At 44.3% G+C, this 26,939-nt stretch overlaps 1 protein-coding gene across 2 annotated transcripts in view; it reads left to right on the top strand.

The window, feature by feature from the left end:
* The first annotated feature begins 15,229 nt into the window (after positions 1-15,229).
* HLF (HLF transcription factor, PAR bZIP family member) overlaps positions 15,230-26,939 on the top strand; it is a 339,038-nt gene continuing 327,328 nt past the window's right edge. For both annotated transcript variants that reach the window (XM_078654415.1, XM_078654414.1), the window contains exons 1-2: positions 15,230-15,454; positions 25,057-25,374. In XM_078654415.1, coding sequence (XP_078510541.1) covers positions 15,340-15,454; positions 25,057-25,374 — 433 coding nt within the window. In that variant the 5' untranslated portion in view covers positions 15,230-15,339. The remainder of the gene's footprint in view (positions 15,455-25,056; positions 25,375-26,939) is intronic.

The raw sequence follows: 26,939 nt of genomic DNA, 5'->3' as shown, positions 1-26,939 counted from the left end.
CGACCGCAGAAGCTGGATCAAAGGTGAGTCGAGCCAGAAAACCGAAGACGAACACAAGCGCAGACTTGTTTTCCCGCGCTGCCTTTTATAAGCGCTCAAGGGTGGGGTCAGTTTACTACACGTGTGAGGCACAGCTTTACCTAAACAGGATTATGGATGCTGTTTGAGCCTTGGGACCAGGTGCCATACAAAGAGTGAAGCAATACAAAAGGGGATGATGGACGGAGCGCTTGAACAAATAAAACACTCACCCCCAGTCAACTGATCTGGGTTTAATCCATCACCATTCTTTAGTTCACTCAGCCACCCCAGTTCAGACATGGCTATATGCAAATCAGTCTGACCCTGTGCCTTATGGGAACAGTCCAGCCTGAACTGCCAAGCCATGTCTTCCCTGGACCGGAAACAAGCATCCTGGGACCGGTTTCGGATTCATAATCCTCATCAGCCAGGCTATCTTGAATCCAGTGGCCAAGTGAACAAGGGACTCACGTCTGAGCATACCCTGCCACACTTAGGGCGAACAAAGCAATACAAAAGGGGATGATGGACGGAGCGCTTGAACAAATCAAACACTCACCCCCAGTCAACTGATCTGGGTATGCTCAAAATCAGTGTCTAACCCAGGGTGGTGTGGAGTGCAAAAAAACGATGGATTTAGGCCCAGATCCTTGTACTGGGGTGAATGTATGACATTGTTCTACATTCTGTCCATCAACTGTGTTTTTTGCAATACAAAGAGTGAGCAAGAAAAGGAACATGATGTTTGCTCATTAAATACAAAAGCATTCATTTAAAGGATGTGCTGTGGATTGTCTAAAACAAAACATAATATATGTACTCCTACTGTGCATACGTACATGAACAAGAAGCAATAATAAAATAATAATACATGATACATGCCTAATTAATGAGCAGTAAAAGGACAAGCTCTTTGCCGAGAACATACCCTAACACCTATAGAGCACAAGTGGGTTAGTGATCGGTTCTAATTTAAATTTGAGCACCAGATTGTCCACTGAGGGTAAATCTAGAGAGGTAAGAGTAGAGTATTTACAGTCATGAGGGGTGATGATAGCTATTCCTCCGCGTACTTTCCCCTGGGGGCAGTTGGCTTGGATGATATGATAATAACAAGGGAGAGCAGCTAAGATATCAGGTGAGGATTCCTGAGATAACCAAGTTTCCGTAAGCAAAAGGAAATCTGGTTGCTCAAATTAAAGCAACAAGAAAATATCCATTTGGTGCTTAACCAGTGACCGGGTATTCAAATGAATAACAGAGAGCTTCCGAGTGCCATTGCACTCTTGAGTCTGGGGAAGAGTCGCTCTATGGATGGCACATAATTCAGGGAACACTGCTCTAGGCAGCAAGATCCCCTGTGCTTTCAAGCTGGAATAAGTCAGGGCATTGAGAGTGGTGGGCAGTTTATGCATCACTATTAGTTCAGGGGTGCTATAGTAGATTTTTTTGGGGCTATGGTGACAGGCCCCAGGCTCCGTACAGGAGCGGTGCAATTGGCATTACATAGCCGGTGGCAGCCTAAGCTCCGCCCCGCCTGCACGGGAATTGGCTGAGATGTCAGCTGATAGCTGATAGCAGCCGGTCCTGCCTCGCTAGTAAATCAGCGGGTGAACAGATATTTTGCAAATTTAAAAAACATTCATTTTCCACAACAGAAGTTAATAAATAGCAACACAGATTCAGGCATTTAGAGCACAACGAGTGAGGGAATCTAAACAAAGCAACCAGTTCCCGCGCTGCGATCTGCAAAAATAGCCTGTGGCAGCCTAACCTCCGCCCCGCATGCACTGTCATTGGCTGAGATGTCAGCTGATAGCAGCCGGTCCTGCCTCGCTAGTAAATCAGCGGATGAACAGGTATTTTGCAAATTAAAAAATATTCATTTTCCACAACAGAAGGTAAAGAATAGCAACACAGATTCAAGCATTTAGAGCGCAACGAGCGAGGGAATCTAAACAAAGCGACCAGTTCCCATGCTGCGATCGGCAAAAATAGCCGGTGGCAGCCTAAGCTCTGCCCCGCCTGCACTGTGATTGGCTGAGATGTCAGCTGATAGCAGCCGGTCCTGCCTCGCTAGTAAATCAGAGGGTGAACAGGTATTTTGCTAATTTAAAAAACATTCATTTTCCACAACAGAAGTTAAAAAATTAGCAATAAATCAGCGGGTGAACAGGTATTTTACAAATTTGAAAAACATTCATTTTCCACAACAGAAGGTAAAAAATAACAACACAGATTCAGGCATTTAGAGCACAACGAGCAAGGGAATCTAAACAAAGCAACCAGTTCCCGCGCTGCAATCGGCAAAAATAGCCAGTGGCAGCCTAAGCTCCGCCCCGCCTAAGCTGTGTTTGGCTGAGATGTCAGCTGATAGCAGCCGGTCCTGTGAGCGAAATAACGGTGATGGATCAAGCCCTGATCTTTGGACTGGGTAAGAGTGGTCTGCTTAATTCAGACACTCTGTTCATCACCACCCCCTTTTCTGAATCATTTTGTCCACCATAAGCGTAGAAGGGTATACTCAGACATGAGTCCCTTGCTCACTGCTCCATCAAGATTCAAGCAAGCCGGGCCGACGACGCCTGAAATGGCAGAAACCGGTCCCCGGAAGCTTGTCTCCTTTCTGGTGAAGAATTGGCTTGGTAGTTTGGTCTGCCATGTTCCCATGATGCACTGGGCCAGGGACAGACTAATTTGCATATAGCCAGGTTCTGAGCTGGGATGGGGCAGTGAGCTAAATAACGGTGATGGATCAAGCCCTGATCTTTGGACTGGGTAAGAGTGGTCTGCTTAATTCAGACACTCTGTTCATCACCAGCCCCTTTTCTGAATCATTTTGTCCACCATAAGCGTGGAAGGGTATACTCAGACATGAGTCCCTTGCTCACTGCTCCATCAGGATTCAAGCAAGCCGGGCCGACGACGCCTGAAATGGCAGAAACCGGTCCCCGGAAGCTTGTCTCCTTTCTGGTGAAGAATTGGCTTGGTAGTTTGGTCTGCCCTGTTCCCATGATGCACTGGGCCAGGGACAGACTAATTTGCATATAGCCAGGTTCTGAGCTGGGATGGGGCAGTGAGCTAAATAACGGTGATGGATCAAGCCCTGATCTTTGGACTGGGTAAGAGTGGTCTGCTTAATTCAGACACTCTGTTCATCACCACCCCCTTTTCTGAATCATTTTGTCCACCATAAGCGTGGAAGGGTATACTCAGACATGAGTCCCTTGCTCACTGCTCCATCAGGATTCAAGCAAGCCGGGCCGACGACGCCTGAAATGGCAGAAACCGGTCCCCGGAAGCTTGTCTCCTTTCTGGTGAAGAATTGGCTTGGTAGTTTGGTCTGCCCTGTTCCCATGATGCACTGGGCCAGGGACAGACTAATTTGCATATAGCCAGGTTCTGAGCTGGGATGGGGCAGTGAGCTAAATAACGGTGATGGATCAAGCCCTGATCTTTGGACTGGGTAAGAGTGGTCTGCTTAATTCAGACACTCTGTTCATCACCACCCCCTTTTCTGAATCATTTTGTCCACCATAAGCGTGGAAGGGTATACTCAGACATGAGTCCCTTGCTCACTGCTCCATCAGGATTCAAGCAAGCCAGGCCGACGACGCCTGAAATGGCAGAAACCGGTCCCCGGAAGCTTGTCTCCTTTCTGGTGAAGAATTGGCTTGGTAGTTTGGTCTGCCCTGTTCCCATGATGCACTGGGCCAGGGACAGACTAATTTGCATATAGCCAGGTTCTGAGCTGGGATGGGGCAGTGAGCTAAATAACGGTGATGGATCAAGCCCTGATCTTTGGACTGGGTAAGAGTGGTCTGCTTAATTCAGACACTCTGTTCATCACCACCCCCTTTTCTGAATCATTTTGTCCACCATAAGAGTGGAAGGGTATACTCAGACATGAGTCCCTTGCTCACTGCTCCATCAGGATTCAAGCAAGCCGGGCCGACGACGCCTGAAATGGCAGAAACCGGTCCCCGGAAGCTTGTCTCCTTTCTGGTGAAGAATTGGCTTGGTAGTTTGGTCTGCCCTGTTCCCATGATGCACTGGGCCAGGGACAGACTAATGTGCATATAGCCAGGTTCTGAGCTGGGATGGGGCAGTGAGCTAAATAACGGTGATGGATCAAGCCCTGATCTTTGGACTGGGTAAGAGTGGTCTGCTTAATTCAGACACTCTGTTCATCACCACCCCCTTTTCTGAATCATTTTGTCCACCATAAGAGTGGAAGGGTATACTCAGACATGAGTCCCTTGCTCACGGCTCCATCAGGATTCAAGCAAGCCGGGCCGACGACGCCTGAAATGGCAGAAACCGGTCCCCGGAAGCTTGTCTCCTTTCTGGTGAAGAATTGGCTTGGTAGTTTGGTCTGCCCTGTTCCCATGATGCACTGGGCCAGGGACAGACTAATTTGCATATAGCCAGGTTCTGAGCTGGGATGGGGCAGTGAGCTAAATACCGGTGATGGATCAAGCCCTGATCTTTGGACTGGGTAAGAGTGGTCTGCTTAATTCAGACACTCTGTTCATCACCACCCCCTTTTCTGAATCATTTTGTCCACCATAAGCGTGGAAGGGTATACTCAGACATGAGTCCCTTGCTCACTGCTCCATCAGGATTCAAGCAAGCCGGGCCGACGACGCCTGAAATGGCAGAAACCGGTCCCCGGAAGCTTGTCTCCTTTCTGGTGAAGAATTGGCTTGGTAGTTTGGTCTGCCCTGTTCCCATGATGCACTGGGCCAGGGACAGAGTAATTTGCATATAGCCAGGTTCTGAGCTGGGATGGGGCAGTGAGCTAAATAACGGTGATGGATCAAGCCCTGATCTTTGGACTGGGTAAGAGTGGTCTGCTTAATTCAGAAACTCTGTTCATCACCACCCCCTTTTCTGAATCGCTAGTAAATCAGCATGTGAACAGAAATAGCAACACAGTTTCAGGTATTTAGAGCACAACGAGCGAGGGAATCTAAACAAAGCCTTTCTCCCTTCTAAATGTAGGGAACTGGTATATACTAAACCAGTTGTAGTGGAATGGACAGGTTGCATAGTAGGGCAGAGTTCATTGGTTGTGAAACCTTCCCTTGCGTTACTCAAAGCCCTCATTGGTGGGGGCATAGGCCGAGTGGCTGCGCCCCCACAATTACATGTATCAGGATTAACTGACCGTGCTTCAGTGCCAATTTGCTCTAACTTATTCATCCTGTCTTCTATTTGGCACAATTTCTGCAGTAATGTGTCTAATAGAGTAGATATTATTAATTCTAATCCTTTACATATATCGTCCTCACTTGTCCATACCATGCTTGTATTAGTATTGGTGATAGTAACCGTGGGCAATGATGTATTACTGGGTATGTCACAACTGCCGGAAGTACTAACATGTTCTTCAGGTTCACGACTTAGTAGTTTTGATTTCTGAGTCTGTGTTTTTTTCTTCCTGATGACAGGGTCCTGCCCTTTAACTAAACTTGCCTTCTGCCCTCTTGTGCTTACTCCATGCTTACATGCTATAAGCGGATAGTCATTAGTAGGCATTACACCTGAGGAATTTGAGGCCAGATTTTCTAAATCAATGACTGTGCCGGGGTGCTGGAAGAGCTGGGATTGAGGCTCCAGAGACAGACGATGTGAGGTCTATCTCGTGCATAATGGCAGATTTTGCTTGGTCAAGAAAAGCATCAAGAGTCCCTACCACCCCGGCGCACACGCCTGACTTACGCCTACTCATATTCAACTAATTATAAAACAACAAATAAAGGAACACATATCTAGTCACAGCCCACACGTACAGGTGTACAGATCAAACAGTCCGAAACCAGTCCATAGATGTCAATAACTTGGCCCTGCCCGGCCTCCCTCCGGCAATGCCGGGCGCAGACGGGCCCGCCCTTGGCCCGGGCTTAGCCTGTGCGCGGCCCGCGCATTGTGAGTCCGTGTACCCTTTTCAACACCCCCTGGCACGTCCGATGACATCTGCGGCGTGCGCGCTACACAGACTGCTGGGTCTTGTAGTTCATCCTCCCTCGTGCGTGTTAGGACGATGTGGGCAATTCTGCGGCGATACTGCAGCTGAAGCAAAGATTGTAGAAGATACAGCCACTCATACAACCAGTCATTCACCCATACAGCGACTCATAAAACCAGTATACAGCGAGTCAAATAACCACACACTCACCCATACAGCTACTCACATACCCACTTATTTACCTACAAAGTAACACACCGACTCACTTACTCACCCAATCAGCCTCTCAACAGTCACTTACTCACCCATAGACGCCCTCATACATTTACTCACATAACCACCTACATACCCTTTCACACATCAATACAAGCTTTCACACATCCCTGTACTCACCCATAAAGCCATTCACACAGGCACTCACTGTGCAATATAGTCACTCACACACAAAGTCACTTAAAGAAACACCTACTCAAAATGCCACTCACACACCCATACAGCCTCTTACTCACCCAGTCCCTCGCTCATACAGCCATTCAGACACCCACTCACTCACCCATACAGTCACTACACACCCAGTTACCCACTGATAGAGCTACTTAAACTGTCACTCACCCACCCATACAGCCACTGACACACCCACTCACTGACCAATACAGCCACTCACACATCATCTCAGTCACCCACACAGCTATTCAGACAACAACTTATACACCCATACAGCCACTCACACACCCATGTTATGTTATGTTATTTAAGTTTATAAGGTGCTCAGCTACCCCAAGGGGTTTCCCGGGTGCCAGCCTGAAAAAAGGGGGGAGGAGAGATAAGTTATAGGTTGAACAGCCAAGTTTTCAAACCTCTTCGAATATTCCCATAAACTGTTTCATTTCGCAGTGAAATAGGAAGAGAGTTCCATTGAGAAGTTCCCAGATAGGCAAAAGATCGGCCACACATACACATCAATCTGATTCTAGGAACAGTAAATTTAAGCTGAGTAATAAATAGAAGAGTAAGTGAGGGAAAGTAGGGTTGAACTAAAGATTGCAGGTATTCTGGGGCTAGACCAGTTTTAATTTTGAACATATAGCTCAAGGCTTTGAATGTAATGCGACTCTCCACCTTAAGCCAATGAAGGTTATGAAGAAAGCCTGAAATGGAGGCTGTCCTGGGGAACTGGTAAAGCAGCCTGGCTGCCGCATTCTACCACACCTACAGTCTTTGTATCACATCTTTGTTCGAACCCAGATATAAAACATCGCTGTAGTCCTGCCTAGATGTGCTAAGGGCCTGGACTACTGTTCTTTGCATAGAAAGTGGCAGCATCCAAAGAATATTCTTTAACCATTTGAGAGTGGTGAAGCAGGTAGAGGCCACCTTCAAGGCTTGATGTTTCATTGATAGCTGGTCATCAATGATAAACGCCTAGGTTCCGAACTTGATGGGCAGGCAGGGGAAGAATGCCCATTTCAACGGACCAATGCTGGGGACCCCAAAGACCTTTACGAGTCCCTAACATCAAAACTTCAGTTTTTTCTCCGTTGAGTTTGAGTAGATTTAACTGCATCCAAGATGCAATTTTCCTCAAACCAGACTGGGGAGCAGATGATTCAGAATCCCTTGCTGCAGAAAGGGAGAAAATAATCTGGGTATCATCTGCATAGGAAAATAGGAACAGCCCTCCCGTTTCAGCAATATCTGCCAATGGTCGAATATAAACATTAAACAACAAGGGACTCGGTATAGATCCCTGTGGCCCTCCATAAGGGGACAAATGCTTTTTAGAGCTGGCCGTGGAAGAAAAGATCTGAAATGTGCAATTGGTAAGGAAGGAGTCATGCCATTGGAGTGCTAGGCCCTCAATGCCTAGAGACTGCAACGCTTTGAGCAACACAATGTGTGACACCGTGTCGACTGAAGCACTCAGGTCAAGTAAAATAAGGGCCACTGTGTCACCAATGTCCAGGCGATGTCTAAGCATTTCAGTAACTCCTAATAGAGTTGTTTCAGTTGAAAATCCTGCTCTAAAACCTGAATGTGAAGGATGTAAGAAGTTCTGGGTCTCGACAAAGGAAGATAATTGGGAATTTATATGTTTTTCCAAAATCTTGGAAAGTGGCGGAAGCAATGAAATTGGTCGAAAGTTAGAAGATTAAGAAGGATCAGCATTGGCCTTCTTTAAAAGCGGGAGACCCATGGCGTGCTTCCATTCAGGCTGGACTAGTCCGTCCTGTAAGGAGGCATTAAGGAGCTCCATGATGAGCATAAGAGAAGGCGACTCAAGTTGCTGCAGCACAGAAATGGGGTGTAAATCTCCTGGGGACCCAGATTTTAGGCTGGCCAAGAGCTGATTGAAAGAGCTCAAATCTAGGAGGGACCAACTCTCCAGCTTAATAGTAGATTTGATGTTCTTATAGTACTCAGATTGTCACCAGCCAGTGCGGAATATATTTTCTCAACTTTAGTTACAAAAAAATGGGCAAGGTCCTCACATTGCGTTTCATTAAGGACAATAGGGGTAGTCTGACTTTCTGAACCGATAGTTCTTTACCCACCTTGAAGAGGGTCTTGGAACAGTTCTGAGCTTTAGAAATTGTAGAGGATACATATTCCACTCTGGCTGTTTTGCACAGAGAGTTATAGTCCCTTATGGACTTTTGATAGGCCAATTTGGCATCATGCTCATAGCTTTTCCTCTGTTTTCTTTCCAAAATTTTGCATTTCATTTTTTTCATTTTTTAACCTTTCGGTAAACCAGGGTGCAGGGGGCGGGTGATTATTAATCCGCTTGTTGGAAAGAGGGGACAGATGTCTATAGAATTTAAAATTCAATTTTGAATAGCCCCAAAAATCTGCAATTGCTATTTGTTAATTGCAGGGATGCTGTTGGATAAAAGAGTATTTAAAGCTCCTATATCAAGCTTTCCCCCAATTTCTAGTTTTAAACTTGGTTCCCGTTGGGGCTACCAAGGGGTCCGGAGCAATTTTTATCTGAAAATTATACATACAGTCACCCAGCCACTCACATGAAATATATTCAATGTAGTATCACTCATTAGTAGTACACCTAGGGGTATATTCACAAGAACGTGTGATAACTTACGCAAGAGTACTGCAACTCAACTTTCAACATTGCAGCCCATCACAGGAAAACAACTCTGTGACAACGTGGAATTCACAACACAGCAGTAGCATGAGACAGTTTCCCGACACCGCGGACAATGTCTGTGACACAACCTCCTCAACGGAGATAAAAAGACAAACCCCAATGCGAAAAAACCTGCAAAGGGCAAAAGCGCAATAAGAAAACAGTGACAATTAGCGCGAGGACAGCAATACTCATGCGCAATGCGGGAAAATAGTACAAGAACAGCATACGGGAAAGGCCACAGAACAAAATTCATCAACAGCGGAGTACCATGGATGCACCCTGGCCAACTGCAGAGGACAACATGTACATCACACCATCCAAGCACCGTGGAAGGGTAAACGTCGTTTACAACGCGGTGTTTACACCGCACGACCTTTACCACGCTGCCATTACAACTCAAGTCATTACTACGACTTGCTCTGGATGGCGCTGTTGGTTAAGGAATATTGTAATTTTATATTCCAAAACCTTCCCTACTGTTACGTGGACTGGTGTTGGAATATAAAATTTTAATATTCCTCAATCTGCGCCCTCCAACACAAGTCGTTGTAACGACTTGCGTTGTAATAACCGCGTTGTTAAGTACCGTGATCTAAAAGATCGTGTTGTACTGACATACATCCCCGTGGAGGAACAGAACCGACAGGCACACTGCACGACAGAGACCAGTGGCAGACAAATCAGAGCTGCAGGAGCGACACTCCCATTGTTCAGCATACGCACATAAGCAGGAGTGCAGCCCGGCATTGACAACATCCCGGTACAAACAGCACCCCCACAACATTTGAACACAGGACACAACTGGTCCAGCAAATGTGCACAACCTGCCAAATCACGCTGAAACCTGCAAATATGTTTTATTCACACATGCAGTGCATTTGGACATGTTCTACTGTTGCTTTATTGCCATGGACGGAAACAATGTGACGTGCTCATGAGAAGTAAGTGTCAATGATGGTATGTGGGATGTGGGCCACCTGCCCCATCACCACCATCCTCGGCTGGTACCTCTGGAACTGGAATCCATGGGGCCCTGGTGCGAACACAGATGTTGTGCAACAAACAACGTGCAACAATCAGCTTGCACACGATGTCCGGGCTGTACAGGAGCTTCCCACCTGTGCCGTCCAGGCACCTGAAACGTGACTTTAACACACCAAATGTGCGTTCAACGATGCCCCTGGTGCGAATGTGGGCTGCATTGTACTGCCTCTGGGTGGGTGTGGCTGGGTCTCGGAGGGGTGTCATCATCCAAGGGCAGAGTGCATATCCTTGATCACCTGTGACAGTGCAAGGAGAAAAGAACCAATACTTGGTTTGGCAGAATGTGATGGTAGGTCCACCAATCCAGTGACGCCTGTGCTGGCTATGTGTGGGGTGAGTGCTAGCCAGCCCGCAGGGAGTAGCTGATGCTGGCATCTACACAACCAGTCATCAGGCACTCAGACATGCAATGTCAGAACTACAAGATGGGATGCACAGCGGCGACATGGGCCCACCGCCACGGGACGCTGACCTGCGGGGGACTGGGTTAGGGTCATGTGGGCAGAGCTGTGCTTCAAATGTGTTATGGCTGTATTCTGCATCTCCACACTACATACTCGTGAGGGTCTCAAGGCGCTGGGGGGTGGGGAGGGGAGCTGCTACTGGTCGAAGAGCCAGGTCTTGAGGAGTTTTCTGAAGGCCAGCAGGTCCTGGGTCTGTCGTAGGTTGGTAGGGAGAGTGTTCCGTGTCTTGGCGGTGAGGTAGGAGAAGGATCTGCCGCCGGCGGTGGTTTTCCGGATACGGGGAACTGTGGCGAGTGCGAGGTTGGCAGAGCGGAGGCAGCGGGTGGAGGTGTAGAATCTGAGTCGGTCGTTTAGGTATGCTGGTCCGGCATTGTGAAGGGTTTTGTGTGCGTGGATGAGGAGTTTGAAGGTGATCCTCTTGTTGACTGGGAGCCAGTGCAGCCCTCTCAGGTATGGTGTGATGTGGCTACGTCGGGGGATGTCGAGGATCAGTTGTGCTGAGGCGTTCTGGATTCGTTGTAGTTGTCTCAGGAGCTTGGTTGTTGTTCCTGAGTAGAGGGGGTTCCCGTAGTCAAGTCTGCTGGTGACGAGGGCCTGGCTGACGGTTTTTCTCGTGTCAGAGGGGATCCATTTGAAGATCCTGCGGAGCATTCGGAGGGTGTTGAAGCAGGACGCTGAGACGGTGTTGACTTGCTTTGAGAGGGCGGAGTCGAGGATGACCTCCAGGTTGCATGCGTGGTCGGTGGGTTCTGGGGCTGTGCCTAGCGATGTGGGTCACCAGGAGTCGTCCCAGGCTGATGGGATGGACCCGAGGATGAGGACCTCCGTCTTATCTGAGTTTAGCTTCAGCCTGCTGTCCTTCATTCATGCGGCGATGGCCTTCATTCCTCTGTGGAGGATGGCTTTGGCGGTGTGGGGGTCTTCGTGAGGGATATGATCAGCTGGGTGTCATCGGCATAGGAGATGATGTTGAGGTTATGTTGTCGTGCGACGTGGGCGAGGGTGCCATGTAGATGTTGAACAGCGTCGGGCTGAGGGAGGATCCCTGTGGGACGCCGCAGATGATCTTGGTGGTTTTAGAGCGGAAGGGTGGGAAGGGGATACTCTGGGTTCTGCCGGAGAGGAAGGATATGATCCAGGCCAGGGCCTTTTCTTGGATTCCGGCGCCATGGAGGCGTGCTGATAGGGTGCGGTGGCAGACCGTGTTGAAGGCTGCTGACAGGTCCAGGAGGAGGAGAGCGGCTGTTTCTCCTTTGTCCATCAGGATCCTGACGTCATCGGTGGCGGCGATGAGGGCGGTCTCGGTGCTGTAGTTGCTGCGGAAGCCGGATTGGGAGGGGTCCAGGATGCTGCTGTCTTCGAGGTAGCGGGTTAGCTGTTTGTTGACAATCTTCTCCGTGACTTTCGCCGGGAACGGAAGCAGGGAAATGGGCCGAAAGTTCTTGGATGGAGTTCATGGTTTTGATGGTGTCTTCGTCGCTGACGCTGGACCAGGTGGTCAGGCGACTGGTTCGGGTGGAGGTTGCAGGGGTGGTGGTCTTGGCAGTGGGTGCGGGGGTGTCGGTGTTGAAGCTGTCGTGGATGTTGGTGATCTTGCGGTGAAAGAAGGTGGCCAGTGAGTCGCACAGGTCTTGTGATGGTGGAATGTCGTTGGTGTTGGAGCTGGGGTTGGAGAGTTCTTTTACGATGCTGAAGAGCTCTTTGGTGTTGTGTGCGTTGTTGTGTAGGCGGTCCTTGAAGGCGGTCCTCTTGGTGGTCCTGATGAGTTGGTGGTGCCTGCGGGTGGCGTTCTTATGGGCTGTGTGGCTTTCTGGTGTTTGGTCGCAGAGCCATTTCTTCTCCAGTTTCCGACAGGTGTGCTTGGAGGTTCGGAGGTCTTCGGTGAACCTGGCGGCTTTCTTGTTGGTGTGGTTGGTGGTGGAGGTCTTGAGAGGGGCGAAGGTGTGGGCGCAGTCGTTAATCCACTCTTTGAGGTTGGAAGCGGTGGTGTAGGTGTCGATGGGTTCGGCAGGTGGTCTCAGGGCGAGTGTGGTGGTCAGTTGGTCCTTGGTGACCTTGCCCCAGCAGCGGCGTGGCAGCTGTTGGGTGCAGTGGTGTGTGGTTGGGTTTCCTGAAGGTGAACTGGACGCATCTGTGGTCGGTCCAGTGGGGTTCGGTGGTGTGGTTGAAGGAGACGTAGGGGCTTGTGGAGAAGATGGGGTCAAGCGCGTGTCCAGCGGCATGGGTGGGTGTCGTCACAAGCTGTTTGAGTCCGAGGTTGGCGAGGTTGTCGATCAGGGCGGTGGAGTTGGTGTCGTTGTTGTTCTCGAGGTGGAAGTTCAGGTCCCCGAGGAGGATGTAGTCCGTGGAGGCGAGGGCGTCGGTGCTGACTAGGTCGGCGATGGTGTCGTTGAACTGTGGCCGGGGTCCGGGTGGTCTGTAGACGAGTGTTCCTCTGAGGGTGGTGATGGGGTCGGTGTGGCTCTGGAAGTGCATGTGCTCGCCGGTGGTGAGGGTTTTGTCGGTGTTGGTCAAGACTCTGAGGGTGTCTTTGTGGACGATGGCGATTCCCCCTCCAGCTCCGTTGGTGCGGTCTCTGCAGGAGATCTTGTAGCCCTGTGGGATGGCTATAGCGATGTATAGCGCTGAGGTGGCGTTCAGCCAGGTCTCCGTCAGGAAGGCGACGTCGGGGCGGTAGAGTCTAGGAGGTCCCAAAGTTCGATGGCGTGCTTGCGAGCAGAGCGGGTGTTGAGGAGGATGCAACGGAGGAGGTGTTAAATATCTGCGACTACCGCAGCTTATCGCATGTTTTCGATTCGCTTTGCAGAGCTGTCAGTTCGTTGTGAAAGTGATGTTGTTGTTTTTTCGTGTGTTTCTGCACGAGAACGCCTACTCTGCATCTCATTAGCGTTAGTTAGTGGTGTCCGCTGGGGTGTTAGGTTTTGGGGCTGTTATCATGGAAATTCGGATGATGTCTGCTGTTTGCACCAGCTTGTGAATGGGGTGTTAGTTCTATCTCCACTTTTGATGCGTTAAGGTGGTGATAAATCGGAGGTAAGTCCTTGTGAATATGCCCCCTAGTATACTACTTTAACTTATTTAGTACTTTAGTATATATGTTTAACAATCATAAACTCTTACAAAATATTGAATGGTGTCATCAGTAATGTCATTTGAGATGTCATCAGTGATGCCACTGAATATGTCATGAGTGATATGATGTAATATGTGAGGTCATAAGCAGTGTAGTGTGGCAGCGCATAATTAAAACTACACTTTAAAAAATAAAAATGAATCATGGCTTCTTCTTCTGTTCTGTCTCTTTAGATGAACAGTAATAAGCAGAAAGGAGATACCATTATGGCATCATGTTTATTTTTTCCTCATTTTAGGTAATAATAGGAAAGACAGAATTGCTGCATGATTCCATGCATTCTAACATACAGCTTTTTTTATCTGACTTCTACTAAACTGATTCTTATATCTTTGCACCAAATATCAAAGTGTGTTGTATGTTTAATTTTGCACTACAGATTCTACTTGTATTCTTTATGTTTACAAATATTGTACATCTTATAAATAAAAAAGCACCATACCAAGGATACAAGTTGTTGTGGGAAGGATTACGATGTGACCATGGATTATCAGGAATAAAGTACCCCAAGCAGTATGTTATAAGGATATTACAAGTCACCTTGGAGTTCATTACTTTATAAAAGAACTCGATCTTTTGCCTTGTTCCTCTATATGGTCATGGAAGTCCTTGGGGACTTTCAGTGTCCTTTTAATGTGTGGCAGGGGTACTTTATCGCATATATTTTTTACTATTAACATTATTATTAATTTATATAAAATTAATGTTGATTATGAAATTAGTAATAATAACAATAATAACAAGAAGAAGAAGTAGAAGAACAATAATAATGTTAATAATTGTTTTATGCGCTAATTGTTACGTTTTTACCTCTCTGAATTTCTACGACTCGGAGTTCCAGGACACCATAAAATAACTCAGCCTTTGGTCTCATTACTCTATATGGTGAGGGAACTTGTCAGTGACTTTGATTGTCTTTATAATGTTCTGCTGGGGACATTTTATCTCATATATTTGTTATTATTAACAGTATAATGATTGATAAAATTAATTATTGTCACTATTATGAACAATAATATTAATGATTATAATATTGTTATATTAATGTTCCTTTCAGGCTCTCGTTGATAGTTCTCTACCTTTTTATGCAGTGTTTGCTTTCTGAACACGTTTCTGGCTGTAGTTTAATGAATTACTGCGGAAGTGAACCTTTTACTCTCCAGGCTTCCATTCATATTGTTCTTATTTAAGACGTGTTAATCCGCCTTGTTCACTCTCCATATGGTAAACGTGCCAGGGTGACTGCACTCATCTGGGTGTCGCAGAAGGCAAGCTCGGACAGAATAAGCACTGAGGCGGTGACATGAAACACATTCTTAGTTGTGGAGTAAGAGAGCCGGGAGCAGTGACTGCTGGCAGCGCCTCCTCTGCTCTCCCGTGGAAGGGCTGGACCTGGCTCTGACATCACCCCCTGTCAGTGTCTGCACATGGACAGGCGAATGATCGGGCCAGCAGCGAGAGTGCAGCTTTCCGCGGACGAAGGAAGCAGCCGTGCAGCAGCGTGCCACTGAGCTCAGGTCCTCTCTACCGCTCGCACATTGTCTCCGCAGGGTCAGAGATGGAGAAGATACCCCGACCTCTCTCGCTGAGCCAAGCCTTCTTACCTCCTACCTACGGAGTCTTGAAATCTCTTCTGGAGAACCCCATGAAGCTGCCTTTGCATCAGGAAGTCGGTAAAGTGGCTGCCTTTATTCTCTGAGTGCTTTTAACTGATTTGCTCTGGACAGTCTGTTCACATGCACACCTCTCAAGTATTTCTTACCAAGGCTAACCCTGTGAACGCCCTCCATGCTGCCCGTGTTTTAAAACTTTTGAAATAGGGAAAGGCAAAAAAAGTCAAGAGGAATTTAATTTGTTCCTGTACTTTATTTCGCTATGAAATACGGCCTCCTAAGAGTGGAGTGAAATGGTTATACGGATTGTAGAGTTCACTGTACACATTTACTCCCTACGTGGACAATTAAGGCACATTGGCACATCTCACATCAATTAGCCATCCTTTATCCAAACCTTTCATATGCCAAAGAAAAAATATTTTGTAGTAAATAATTAACTAGTCTTTCAATCAAGAAAACTTTCCTTAACGTTTTAATAAATGTCAGGGTGTGATGAAGGGAGACATGGTTGTTTTTTAATTTGAATTATTTTCTTCAACGTATCCTTAAATAAGACTTTGGAACCCGTATCACCAGATACGCTGATTTAATTTTACATCAACGATGCGTCCCTTGCTATGTGGAGATTTGTTAACCAGATGCTTATATTTTAAGTAGGAGAAAACAGTGATGTTCGCTTGTCTACTTTTTTTCTAACAGTTTAGGCCTGCGTTCTAAATTGACTCAGGCTTGCGTGCTGTTTTTGTTTTTCTTGGTGGTAGTTTACTGTTTCTACGCAAAAAAACCTATGTTTTCATAAAAAAAGTTTTCAGATGCTCGAAAACTAGATAAATGTTGGGTGCCCATCCGCATTTCTTAGAGCTCGACAGTACACTTTAAATTCCACTTTATGTCCATTTGTTTGTTTTTGTTACGTTTTTTGCAAATAGAACGGTTGTACTTCACTTTTATAAAATACTGAAAAAGGTTTACTGAAAAGTTGTAGTAAAAACAAAAGCTGAGTGGCTGAGCTCTAGCCAGCCAAGAGTGTTGTACAGTATACCTAGGGCTAGGCTCATTATGTTGAAAGCCCCGCAAATTTAAAGCGATAATCTGGCCTGTACGTGTAAGTGTGCAGAGCCTGGCAGTACCACTTTAGTGCTTGAACAGCAGTGTAGAAGACACATCAATACAGTGCACTGCCTCAGAGTTTGGAAACCCGGGGCAGCAATAATAAAACCATCTTGGTAGTGAGAAAAAGCACAATTAACATCTAATTTTGTCAAGAATAGTACTTGTCAGACGAGTGTTCATGAGAGCGATTATTACCATTTTTGACCGAAGTTTCCAAATTCAACCTTGTTTATTTCTTTCCTCTTTATTCACTAAAAGTCATCTGCCAACGATGTTACTGGTGGTAAAAAAAAACAACAAAAAAAAACCAAGGCAATTTCGTGCAACTTCACGACCTGCACCAAGGTGCATAAAGGTAGCAGTTGTTTTGCGCATAGGATTTGTACCAAGGGACACACTCTGGTACAATTGCAGCCTCAAAACTGGAAGGTGTGTGAAATGTGTGCTTTCACTTGAAACACGTACATACCGCTGTTTTATCCTACATAAACCAGTGCTTGTGTCCCCTTGTATGTGTCTGGTTTCTCTAGGGCCTCGGTTTTGACGCAAAACACGCCCCTCCCTTTGCATACATTACCGGGAAAGGTGGTGGGGGGGTATGGGCTTAGTGGCACAAATTGGTTTTCACGCTGCATCTGGGTCAATTTTTCACACTAAAACCTTTCATGCAGGGAAGCTGGTTGATGGTGATATGCATAATGCAAACATCCATGCAAACATTTACTAAGTCAGGGCCTAAGGTATTACATATATACCGTTAATGTTCTTATGGTAGGTGTGCCTTCTACAATCAAAGATCGCCTTCTGTGAAAGCCTGGGGCGCTATTTGTATTTAAGTTAAGACTGTCATTATTTATTGAAAAACAAAAAGACATTTCACAATTTAAGTGCAACGTTTTCCTTTTTTAGGTGTATTAATTTTAGCAAGAAAGGGTGCATCGGCTTTAATATATGACAGTGCAAAATCACAAAATATGTTCTGAGTAATCGAAGTCTACTCTGCTACGTCCTCATTCACACACATACATAGATACTCACACACACGCACACGCATGACACTTAAGCAAATTAAAACATCTCTTATGATGCTGAAAACCTCCCACAACTATTGCAGACTGAAGATCTGCAAGCTTCTTTGTGTCATAGTGTTCATAGTGTGACATCTAAAAAATAAACGAACTCACCCTCTTTCTCAGATCTTAATTTGGTCGCTTGCGCACTCAAGTAAGTTGTGTGTTATCTACTATATACATTGAATTATGAATAGCATTGCTCTTTGAAATGCTATAATATATATTCCAGTGGCGCACGAAAGCGCCTCCTCCAATTTGGCCTAGTAAAAATGTCTCATTTATTCGCCCCGTAGAAGACTTTTATTACCACGTAATTGGTTGTTTTGAGAATTCGTAAAAGTCTCTTGATCTACTTTGTTCCCATTTGTAGTCTACTGCCACCCCCTCATTCACATACATACAGATGTGACTCTTGACCAGTTCACTAGATTACTTCTATTACCAAGAAGTTATCTGACTTGGGCCTGAGTGCCTTCGGTATGACATGGCAAAGTCCTGCATGCAATATTGTTTATAATGGGAATCACACATTACCCTCTTTCACGTTCATTCACTCGCTAAATTGCTCGCACACCCAGTCAGCCAATCACTGTCTCACCAACTCATTGGCTTACAGGCTTGCTTATTCAATAGTGCTCTCAGTCACATCCTCACTCATTTACAAGCCACTCTAATGTGAATGCGATTAGCATTTTCCTAAGTTTTCTTGGATTTCCTCCTCCACCAATAAATACGAGTCTAACAGGGCGAAGAGAACCTTTTCAAATAAATGAGTCAACGCACTGATGCAAACCCCATATTTACATTATGTTATTTTGCAACGTTATGTTTTGTCATTAGGATAGATATTTCTATACCACTCTGTAATAAATCAAGTTATTGGTAGAGGGGGTGAAAGTGCCACCCAGGCAACAACCACAATCCTTTTCAGGGTGAACCAAAACAAGTCACTAAATTAACCTACTTTTTAACCCTCTGGTACGTTGGCTCAAATAAATTTGGCTTAACTTAGAGGGAATGTGTAAACTATTTCTGCAGCACACAAACATTAATAACGCAAAAACACAACAAAAGAAACATCTCCATCGAATTAAGAAAAATAGAAAATGTTACTAAATAATATGTTACCAGAACGACAATAATCCAATCAGTTGAACCTGAGATATACAATTTCAAAGATTTCGCTAAAAATAGCTCTTAGAAGCACAAAGCACCACCTGTGGTTGTCTAGTCATACTGGACCGGGACAATGCCACAAGTTTAGGTTGACCGCAGTGGATCGCAACCCAGATACAGAGGCCAGGTTAGTCCCATTGAGCATATACCTCATGGCCTTGATGCAAGGGATTGCATCGCACTTCGTCGCTTCCACTGAGGAGCTGGAGGGCTGTGATGCAAGGTCCTATGCTGAATTGTGTTGCCCTGCATTCATATTGATGAGACCACAGATCGGAAGCTGTAATGTGAGGTCCTGCGTCGAGTTGCGTTGCGCTGCGTCGGTTCTGATTAACCTACAGTTAGGCAGGGAGTGATGTCAGCCAATGGTTCAGGAACTGGGGGGCACCTTTCGGGTATCGGGACTCACTCCAGGTAGAGGCCTGCAGCAGGGTGTCAGGCAGGCCTAATTGCGGGTCCAGGCAGGTCCAGTTGCAGCAGGCCAGATGCACAGTTGCAAGAGGGCCTCTGGAATTTGTTCTGTCTGTGTAGCTCAAACAGAGGGTCAGGCAGCTTACTCTTGGAGTCACTTGAGTTAGCCTGGTTTGAAGGTAAGCAGGTTCAGTCTTCTTTCTCAGACAGCAAAGCAGTCCTCAAGCAGCAGGGCAGTCCTCTGGTAGCAGCAGGGCAGTCCTCTAGTGGCAGGGCAGTCCTTCTTCTGTAATGTCCACAGGTCCAGGAGTGTACAGATGAGTTGCTCAAGAGGTCCAATATGTATACCTGGTGCCAGTCTTTCTGTGTGGGTGAAAACCTTGTCCTACCCACACATCTGGTTCTGAAACGTTTGTCCCTTCCCTGTCAAGGCTTCAAGACATCTGGGATGACAAGAGGCTGGCATCAGGTTCTTTTGTGTGTACTGGAGGCAAGCTCTTTGAAGTTACGTGGAGCAGGGCACACCTCCACCCCAGCTACCATGGCAGGATGGCTTACACTGTCCACAACTAGTCCACTATGTGCGACTGTCTGGGAGGAATTTACAAACACCAACTTACAGTCATATCACCCAGGTCACAGGCAGAAATCACAAATGGTCAGGGCAAGAAAATGCCAACTTTCGAATGGTGGCATTTTCAGAATTAAGACTTATAATCCAACTGTAGCATTAAAGAGGATTTTAAATTACATTTTATTTGAGTCCAAACTGTTTAATTCTATCTGCTCCCAATCCAAAATTAGCACTAATTTAATGCAATAAGGTAACCCAGTGACAGCCTTTGGGAGAGATATGCCTTACAGTAGTGAAAAACAAATTTAAGAACTTTTCATTACCAGGACATGTAAAGTTTAAATCCACAAGTCCTACTTTTAAAAACCATGCACCATACATATGGGCTACTGGGGCCTACTTTAGGAGAGGCTTATAAATATTTAAAAAGAAGGTTTAGGTCTGGAAAATGTTAATTTTGGAAGGTTGAAATGGCAGTTTCAAATTGCACCACAGGCTGCAGTGGATGTCTAGGAAGTGTTTAAAAAGGCTACTGTAGTGGGTGGCACAAGGAGTGCTGCAAGCCCACTCATATTACAGGCCCTGGGTACATGTAGTACCATTTAATTGGAACTTACAAGTAAATTAAATGTGCACAATAGATGTAGAACAGTTTTACCATATTTTAGGGCGAAAGCGCATTAGCACTGGCTAGCAGTAGTAAAGTGACCAGTGTCCAAAAGCAAACAAAAATAATTCTGAAACACAAGAAGTAAGGACAAACATTTTGGGAAATAAGACGCCAAGGATGTCAGGTCTAGCATGCTCCTTCTGCTTGGATTTTCTCCTCCTCCATTAAATCCAAGCTCTGTTGGGTGAATAGGACATTTTGCATATTAGAAGTTTCTCAGTACATTGATGCAAACCTCTTATTTGCATTATTGTGTTATGTTATTAAGTGAGATATTTCTATAGTGCTCATTCTGCCATTAGTATGGCCCACACCACTTTTAATCTGTTACCCTCCTGAATAAAAATGATTCCCGTAGGAACTGACTGTACTTAAAGTAGAATGACAAATTCCCCGGGAGGATCCAGCATCCAGTGAGTCTTCTAGATGGATTTGTGAGCTATTAAGCAGTTATTTCCAGTGATGTGCACCAGGAGGAACTTCAGTTCTGAATGTCCTCATTTCCTTTTAGATACATTCTGGGGCTTGTGCTGTAGAGGCTTAGCATCCAATAATCTTCCCTTGGCTTGAGAGAGGTGTGGATTATCAATCTGTCACCATGCCACTGTGCCAGCATAGCACACGTTCCACAACGTGAACAGCACCGGAGCACAGAGAACGCATGTGTGAGATGTTTGTACCATTATGTATTGTAGAAATGTATCTATCTAGCACTGTCAATGATCAACACTAAATCCTCTGTGCATAGTGATAATTCACCTCATAGTGCATGCTGAATGAACGTATACTATGTTACTATTAGAGCTAGTACTATTTCATGATCCACAAACCGCCAATAGTCATAAACAAATATAAACATCAACCATCAACTGCGGTGACCAGCCCCGCCTGCCTTCTTTACTCTTTGATCCCTTTTAATCACAGGGGACAACCTTGCGTTACGGTGGCTAATTACAAATCCACCAAAATTAAATATAACAATCAGATGGCATGTTTTTAAGTATGCAAATCACTGTTCCTAAGTGATACAAAGAGGATGTCTAGGTTCTAGACAGGATGTCAAAACTGTTTCTTGTTGCCCTCATACAGAAGTGAGAGGGCAACAGGAAACAGTCTTGTTGACTGTCCCCTATATCCTGTCCAGAACCCAGACGTTCTCTTTGTATCTCTTAGGAACAGTGACCCCCATTTTTTTATCCCTGTGTGAGGGCAACAAGAAACAGTCTTGTTGACTGTCCCCTATATCCTGTCCAGAACCCAGACGTTCTCTTTGTATCTCTTAGGAACAGTTACTGCCATTTTTTGATCCCTGTGTGAGGGCAACAAGAAACAGTCTTGTTGACTGTCCCCTATATCCTGTCCAGAACATAGACGTCCTCTTTGTATCTCTTGGGAACAGTGACCCTTTTTTTGGTTTGATTATAATCTCGGAGCAGAGGCTTTCGTCCTTTATAAGCTCCTAGTCCCCCTTCTTTGATAATATATGTTTTTAGTATGCACAGTCTAAAAACTGGTGTTTGTAGCTTACCAGTTTAAAAAGATGAATATGACATTTCACGCTCTATCTTATTAATAAAGCGACAACTGTCGTAAACGATTCAGGAAACGACATAGTGATTTATGTGCATTACTGGTAGAAATTATTAGAATTAGAAGCATAAGAAGATTCTTGTGAGACTCTTACTTGTTTGTTCCACACAATATAGCCAATGTGAGATTTTCCAAAGCTTGCTATCCTGCAAAAGATGACCCTGAATGAAAATATGCACTGAGATTTTAACATACGGGGTTCTTCAAAATAAAAACATCTGTTTCCCTAAGTGGAATTCAGAATGTTCCCAACGTTTTCATTATAAATTAGAGAATGAAAAAATAGGAGGTGAGGGTAAAAGCGCAGGACTTCACCTTTAGTCATCAATGTTTACAAAATTCATGAAGCTAACAAATGTCAAACCCAGTCAAATTGTGGTATACACCCTAATTACCACATGTAAAATAAAGTCTGCAAATGTGGTGTGGAATATATGTTGTCATTGTGTTACGTCTGCAAAGATTTGGTCTGGAAGTTATACATGCTATTCTTTTTGTAATTTATAAGCCCACAAAATGTGGCTTGCAGGAAATTTTGCAGACGAAAATTGTGTGAGAAAAAACATGAAAATATTTTACTATTTTAGAATGTGCCAATTTTAAACAACTGCATGGATGGAATAAGAATATACAGACCCCCTACAAAATAGACAGTGTGGGAAATTACTACTAACAATTGAATTAGATCAAAATGTTGTCACACAAAAATCTTTTCACTATATTTAATTCTGTGCGCTAAATTGCCTAGCTATTTTGCGGAAAAAACATTGTTCTAGCAAAAAAAAAAAAATCACAACTTCATGTAATGCCAAATTGTAAAATGCTTACAATTGCCGAGTTCGAATGAATATGTGAATACCCCTACAAATAAACAATTCTGGGCATTTGTATTTAATTGAAAAATAGTTACTGTCAGGAAAACGCTTACTTCCTCAACAGTCATAGAAACGAATTTTCATTATATTTAGCCATATGTGCTAAATTATGAAACTTTACAGACCCAAAACATAATAACCAAGCTTTTTTTGAAGTCCTGCAATTTTTTATCATATTGGGTCCATGCAAAATATATGCACGTCTAAGACTGCTAGAGAGCAGATCTGCATAACAATTTGTTTTAATAGCAGCAGGTAGTTTGTTTTCGGCTCGAGACTTGAGCTATTTGCAAAAACGTTTATTCAACTCAAACAGCCCATTCCCGCGGTTCTTAAGCTGGGCCCCATGAGTGTTTAGAAAACGAAATCTTTTAGCAGATTATTAAAGTATATACATATATAAAAAATGTAAGTTCTCAACGATCTGTAAATATGTAATTTGTTTATTTGATGGATACATACCTGTTTCTGTATTTGTCTATATTGTTTTATTTGCGTAGGATTGGACTTCTGGTTTCCAGTAGTGATTCGTTGGGGGGCCGCCGAAGTCAAAAGGTTAAGAACCACTGGCTATTCTTTATTTGTTAGATAAAGGATTTGATCCAGAACTACTATACAATGCTGTCATGTTTAGGCGTTCAAAGATAAAAAAATGTTGTGCAATTTTATACAGTGTGGACAAGACCTAAATGGGTGGCAGCCCTTTACACAAGAATATGTACAATACATAAGAACAGTTGCATTATATGAACATTTCAGCAGTGTTGTATTACATTTACTATGGACAAGTTTTGTTTGAAAAGATATGTTTAAAAAGAGTGCCAGTTCAAGTGGCTAGGAATCTTTGAGATGAAGGCTTCCAGCAATATAGTATGCTTTACATACGAGCAGTCACATTATACAACCACGTTAGCAATTTTGCATTACATTTACCATGGAGAAGTTTCATGTAAAAATATATGTTTGGGTAAGAGTGGCAGTTCACACGGCCAGATATCTGTGAGATGAGGGCCTTCGTGCATATAGAATGCCCCTTTGCTTGTTAGTAATCACCCATCCTGTGGAGCCATCACCACTTCTTGACAGTTTCTGACCAGGCTCCCTTTCTATCTCAGTCAGAAGTAAGGTAATTCTAGCAGAGATCCAAGGAATCACGTCCCATTTAAGCAGATCTGTAACAATGATAGTATTTTGCAGTCACAAGGCATTCTTAATCAGCGGAGGTGAATAGGTGGCAGTGCTAGTTTTTTTTCTACCAACATAGTAGCCACCATTGATCTATAGATGACTTATTTCTTTTTGCAGAGGACAGTCTAGTTATTTGAAATACCCGTAGAGTCAATCTTGATGTGAGATCCCATTGGAGCTGACTTTAACCTGGAAGCCTGTGGGTCTCCCCCAAAAGGCACGGAGACATGCAATAAACGACTCAGAGATGGTATAAATGCCATTTCATGTAATGGAATAAACACACCTCCAGCGTGGCAGCCTACCACTCTGCCACTGCTCCATCACTCCTCTTGTAACACCAGGGAGCTCTACAGCACAGCCCTGCCAACACTGGAGACCACAGAGGACCACCCCCAATTCCAAACTGGAGAAACAGTTGCTGAGGGGCACCCCTGTATCCCCTGTATTCTAGCCACACTGCCCGGCATATGTCCAAACACACCGAGCCATTGCATGCACCAGATTCCACGGCCCCACCCAATAGTATAAATCTTCTTACAGGTTTAAGGGGCCTTATGTTTTGGGTGCTTTTGGAGGACTTTTATGTCTTTTTTTGGGAGTGAATTAATCAAAAACACACAATATCTCTTTTCAGAAATAAATGATATTATAATGCACTAGACCATGGCCTTATTTAGAACTCTGTAAATGTGGGTCATCTGCCAGAATGTGGCAGATATCTGATCCACTGTATTAAGAGTTTATTGAAGCCAATGCTATGCTGAATGTGGCGGATGGGACATCAGCTGCTTTTTGACAGACATTCTGCATCCAAAACAAGGTTCTCGGTTTTCATTTCCTATCTCGATTAACATAAAATTAAAGGTTGATCAAGTGGTATTAAAAAGTATTAACTTTTCCCCCCAAAATGTGTATGTTTTAGATGTAGTAACTCAGGAATGGACCTTTTTGTGACAGTGAATTGATATGTCTACCTTTGCTTCTAGACAAAGAAAAGAAATTAGATGATGACGGCAATGCAGGCACAGTCCCACAGTCGGCTTTCTTGGGTCCAACATTATGGGACAAGACTCTGCCATACGATGGGGACACTTTCCAGTTGGAATACATGGACCTGGAAGAATTTCTCTCTGAAAACGGCATTCCCCCAAGCCAGTCCCCACATGACCATATCCCACACCAGCCAGTTCTCCAGCAGCCGCCTGTAAATTCTACTGCTGTAATGGACTTGAGTGGCAGAGCATCAACATCTCTTCTCCAAGGCATGGTTTCTCAAACTTGCATGCACAACCCAGTTAGAACAGGTAAGATTCCCACAAATTCCCTGGGTGGGTAAGTCTTTCCTGAATTCATCTGTGATTGCTTTTTTGATGTGATCAGAGCGAAGTTTACCAAGTGACAAATCTTAAGGTGCACAAAAAGTAACTTTTCTTGCAAATCACGAATGGTCTCTCGATTGGAATGTTCAAGGTCTACACAATATTGACCAACCGTAAATTTATCATATGTTTAGAGATACTCATTGAATCCACGAGATGATCTAAAATTAGTAGTTGGTAAGAATAGTCAACTGTGTATCTTTTATTAAGCGAAGATAGGCCAAGGCACAAAACTTTGATGCAATGTACTCTTTTTTGTGTTCACAAATGGAGCAATTTGTAAAATCTGTGTAAAACAAATGAGTCTCTAACGACAATGTGGAATAAATCACAGGTTTAAACTATCATGACTAATGCTAGAGGTTAATAAGCTAACAACTTAGGAAGACATTGCACTTGTACAGTATCATGAAGTCAATAATATCATAGAAACTAAACAAAGGAAAAATCATATGTTTACAATTCGAGATTTATTCAATACAATTGTATAAATAATAAAAACATTTCATTAAAAATACATAAGTATGGGAAAACATTTGTCAACGCAGCTATTCGGTGAGTATGTGAAATAAACACCTTCTTCAGGACAGTTTTTTAAATATCAAAAAACATACACTTATTAACACTATTAAAACATATTGGCATCACGATTCTGTTTAACAATCCTCATTTCTTTTAAGTCCACAGTTCGATTTTTAATGTCTCCTATATAACCACCAGCGCAAAGGTTTATACAATCAACACTAACAGTACTGTATCATTTTGGCATATAAACAATAATGATAGCCTCACTTTATACATGGAAACAACAGAGGCAACATCCTACGCTATTTTCAACACAACAAAACAGTATTGCACTTAATGACATCTAGACAGTGACACTAGTACATTGCTTTCTACAACCAATGAAAAAGGTAACAACCTACCTAGCCACAGTGTAGATGTTGTTAGAGTTCAATTGGACTAACACATCTGATGATTAAAAACATTCTGAGTTAAAATCTTGAAAAAGGAAAAAATGATGTTCTCCTCTTCGGTAAAAAGCTTTTATATAAAAAAGGAAATAGAAAATTCATTTTCAGAATATTTCTTGCTTTACTTCATCATACTAATTTGATCTTTACAACTTAATGGCATACCTTGTGATCCAAGGTGTTTACTTTGTAGGATGTATACTCGTGCCACCATTGATTATTCGTGTCAGGATACTAAAAAAACAAATATATAATGTTCAGTACCTCTCATAGTATTATGCCCAGAGGGTCAGTGTTAGAAAGAAACATTCTTACCAGATATAAGGGGACTGTGTAAACAGCCGTGGTCAGTAGTGGGAGTACCTGCCGGGCGGTGACGTGGGGAGGGGGAAGGGCAGGGTGGGGGGTAGTAATGTATGGATTACGGACCTTAACAGGTAAGTAAACATATAAATAAATAAAACGAATTTCGATGCGCGCACTGCATCGCATTTGGTGATGCAGTACGCCCAACGA

The sequence above is a fragment of the Lissotriton helveticus genome, chromosome 7 (genome assembly GCF_964261635.1).
Source record: "Lissotriton helveticus chromosome 7, aLisHel1.1, whole genome shotgun sequence".
NCBI lineage: Eukaryota > Metazoa > Chordata > Amphibia > Caudata > Salamandridae > Lissotriton > Lissotriton helveticus.
This window is presented reverse-complemented; position numbering and strand designations above follow the sequence as displayed.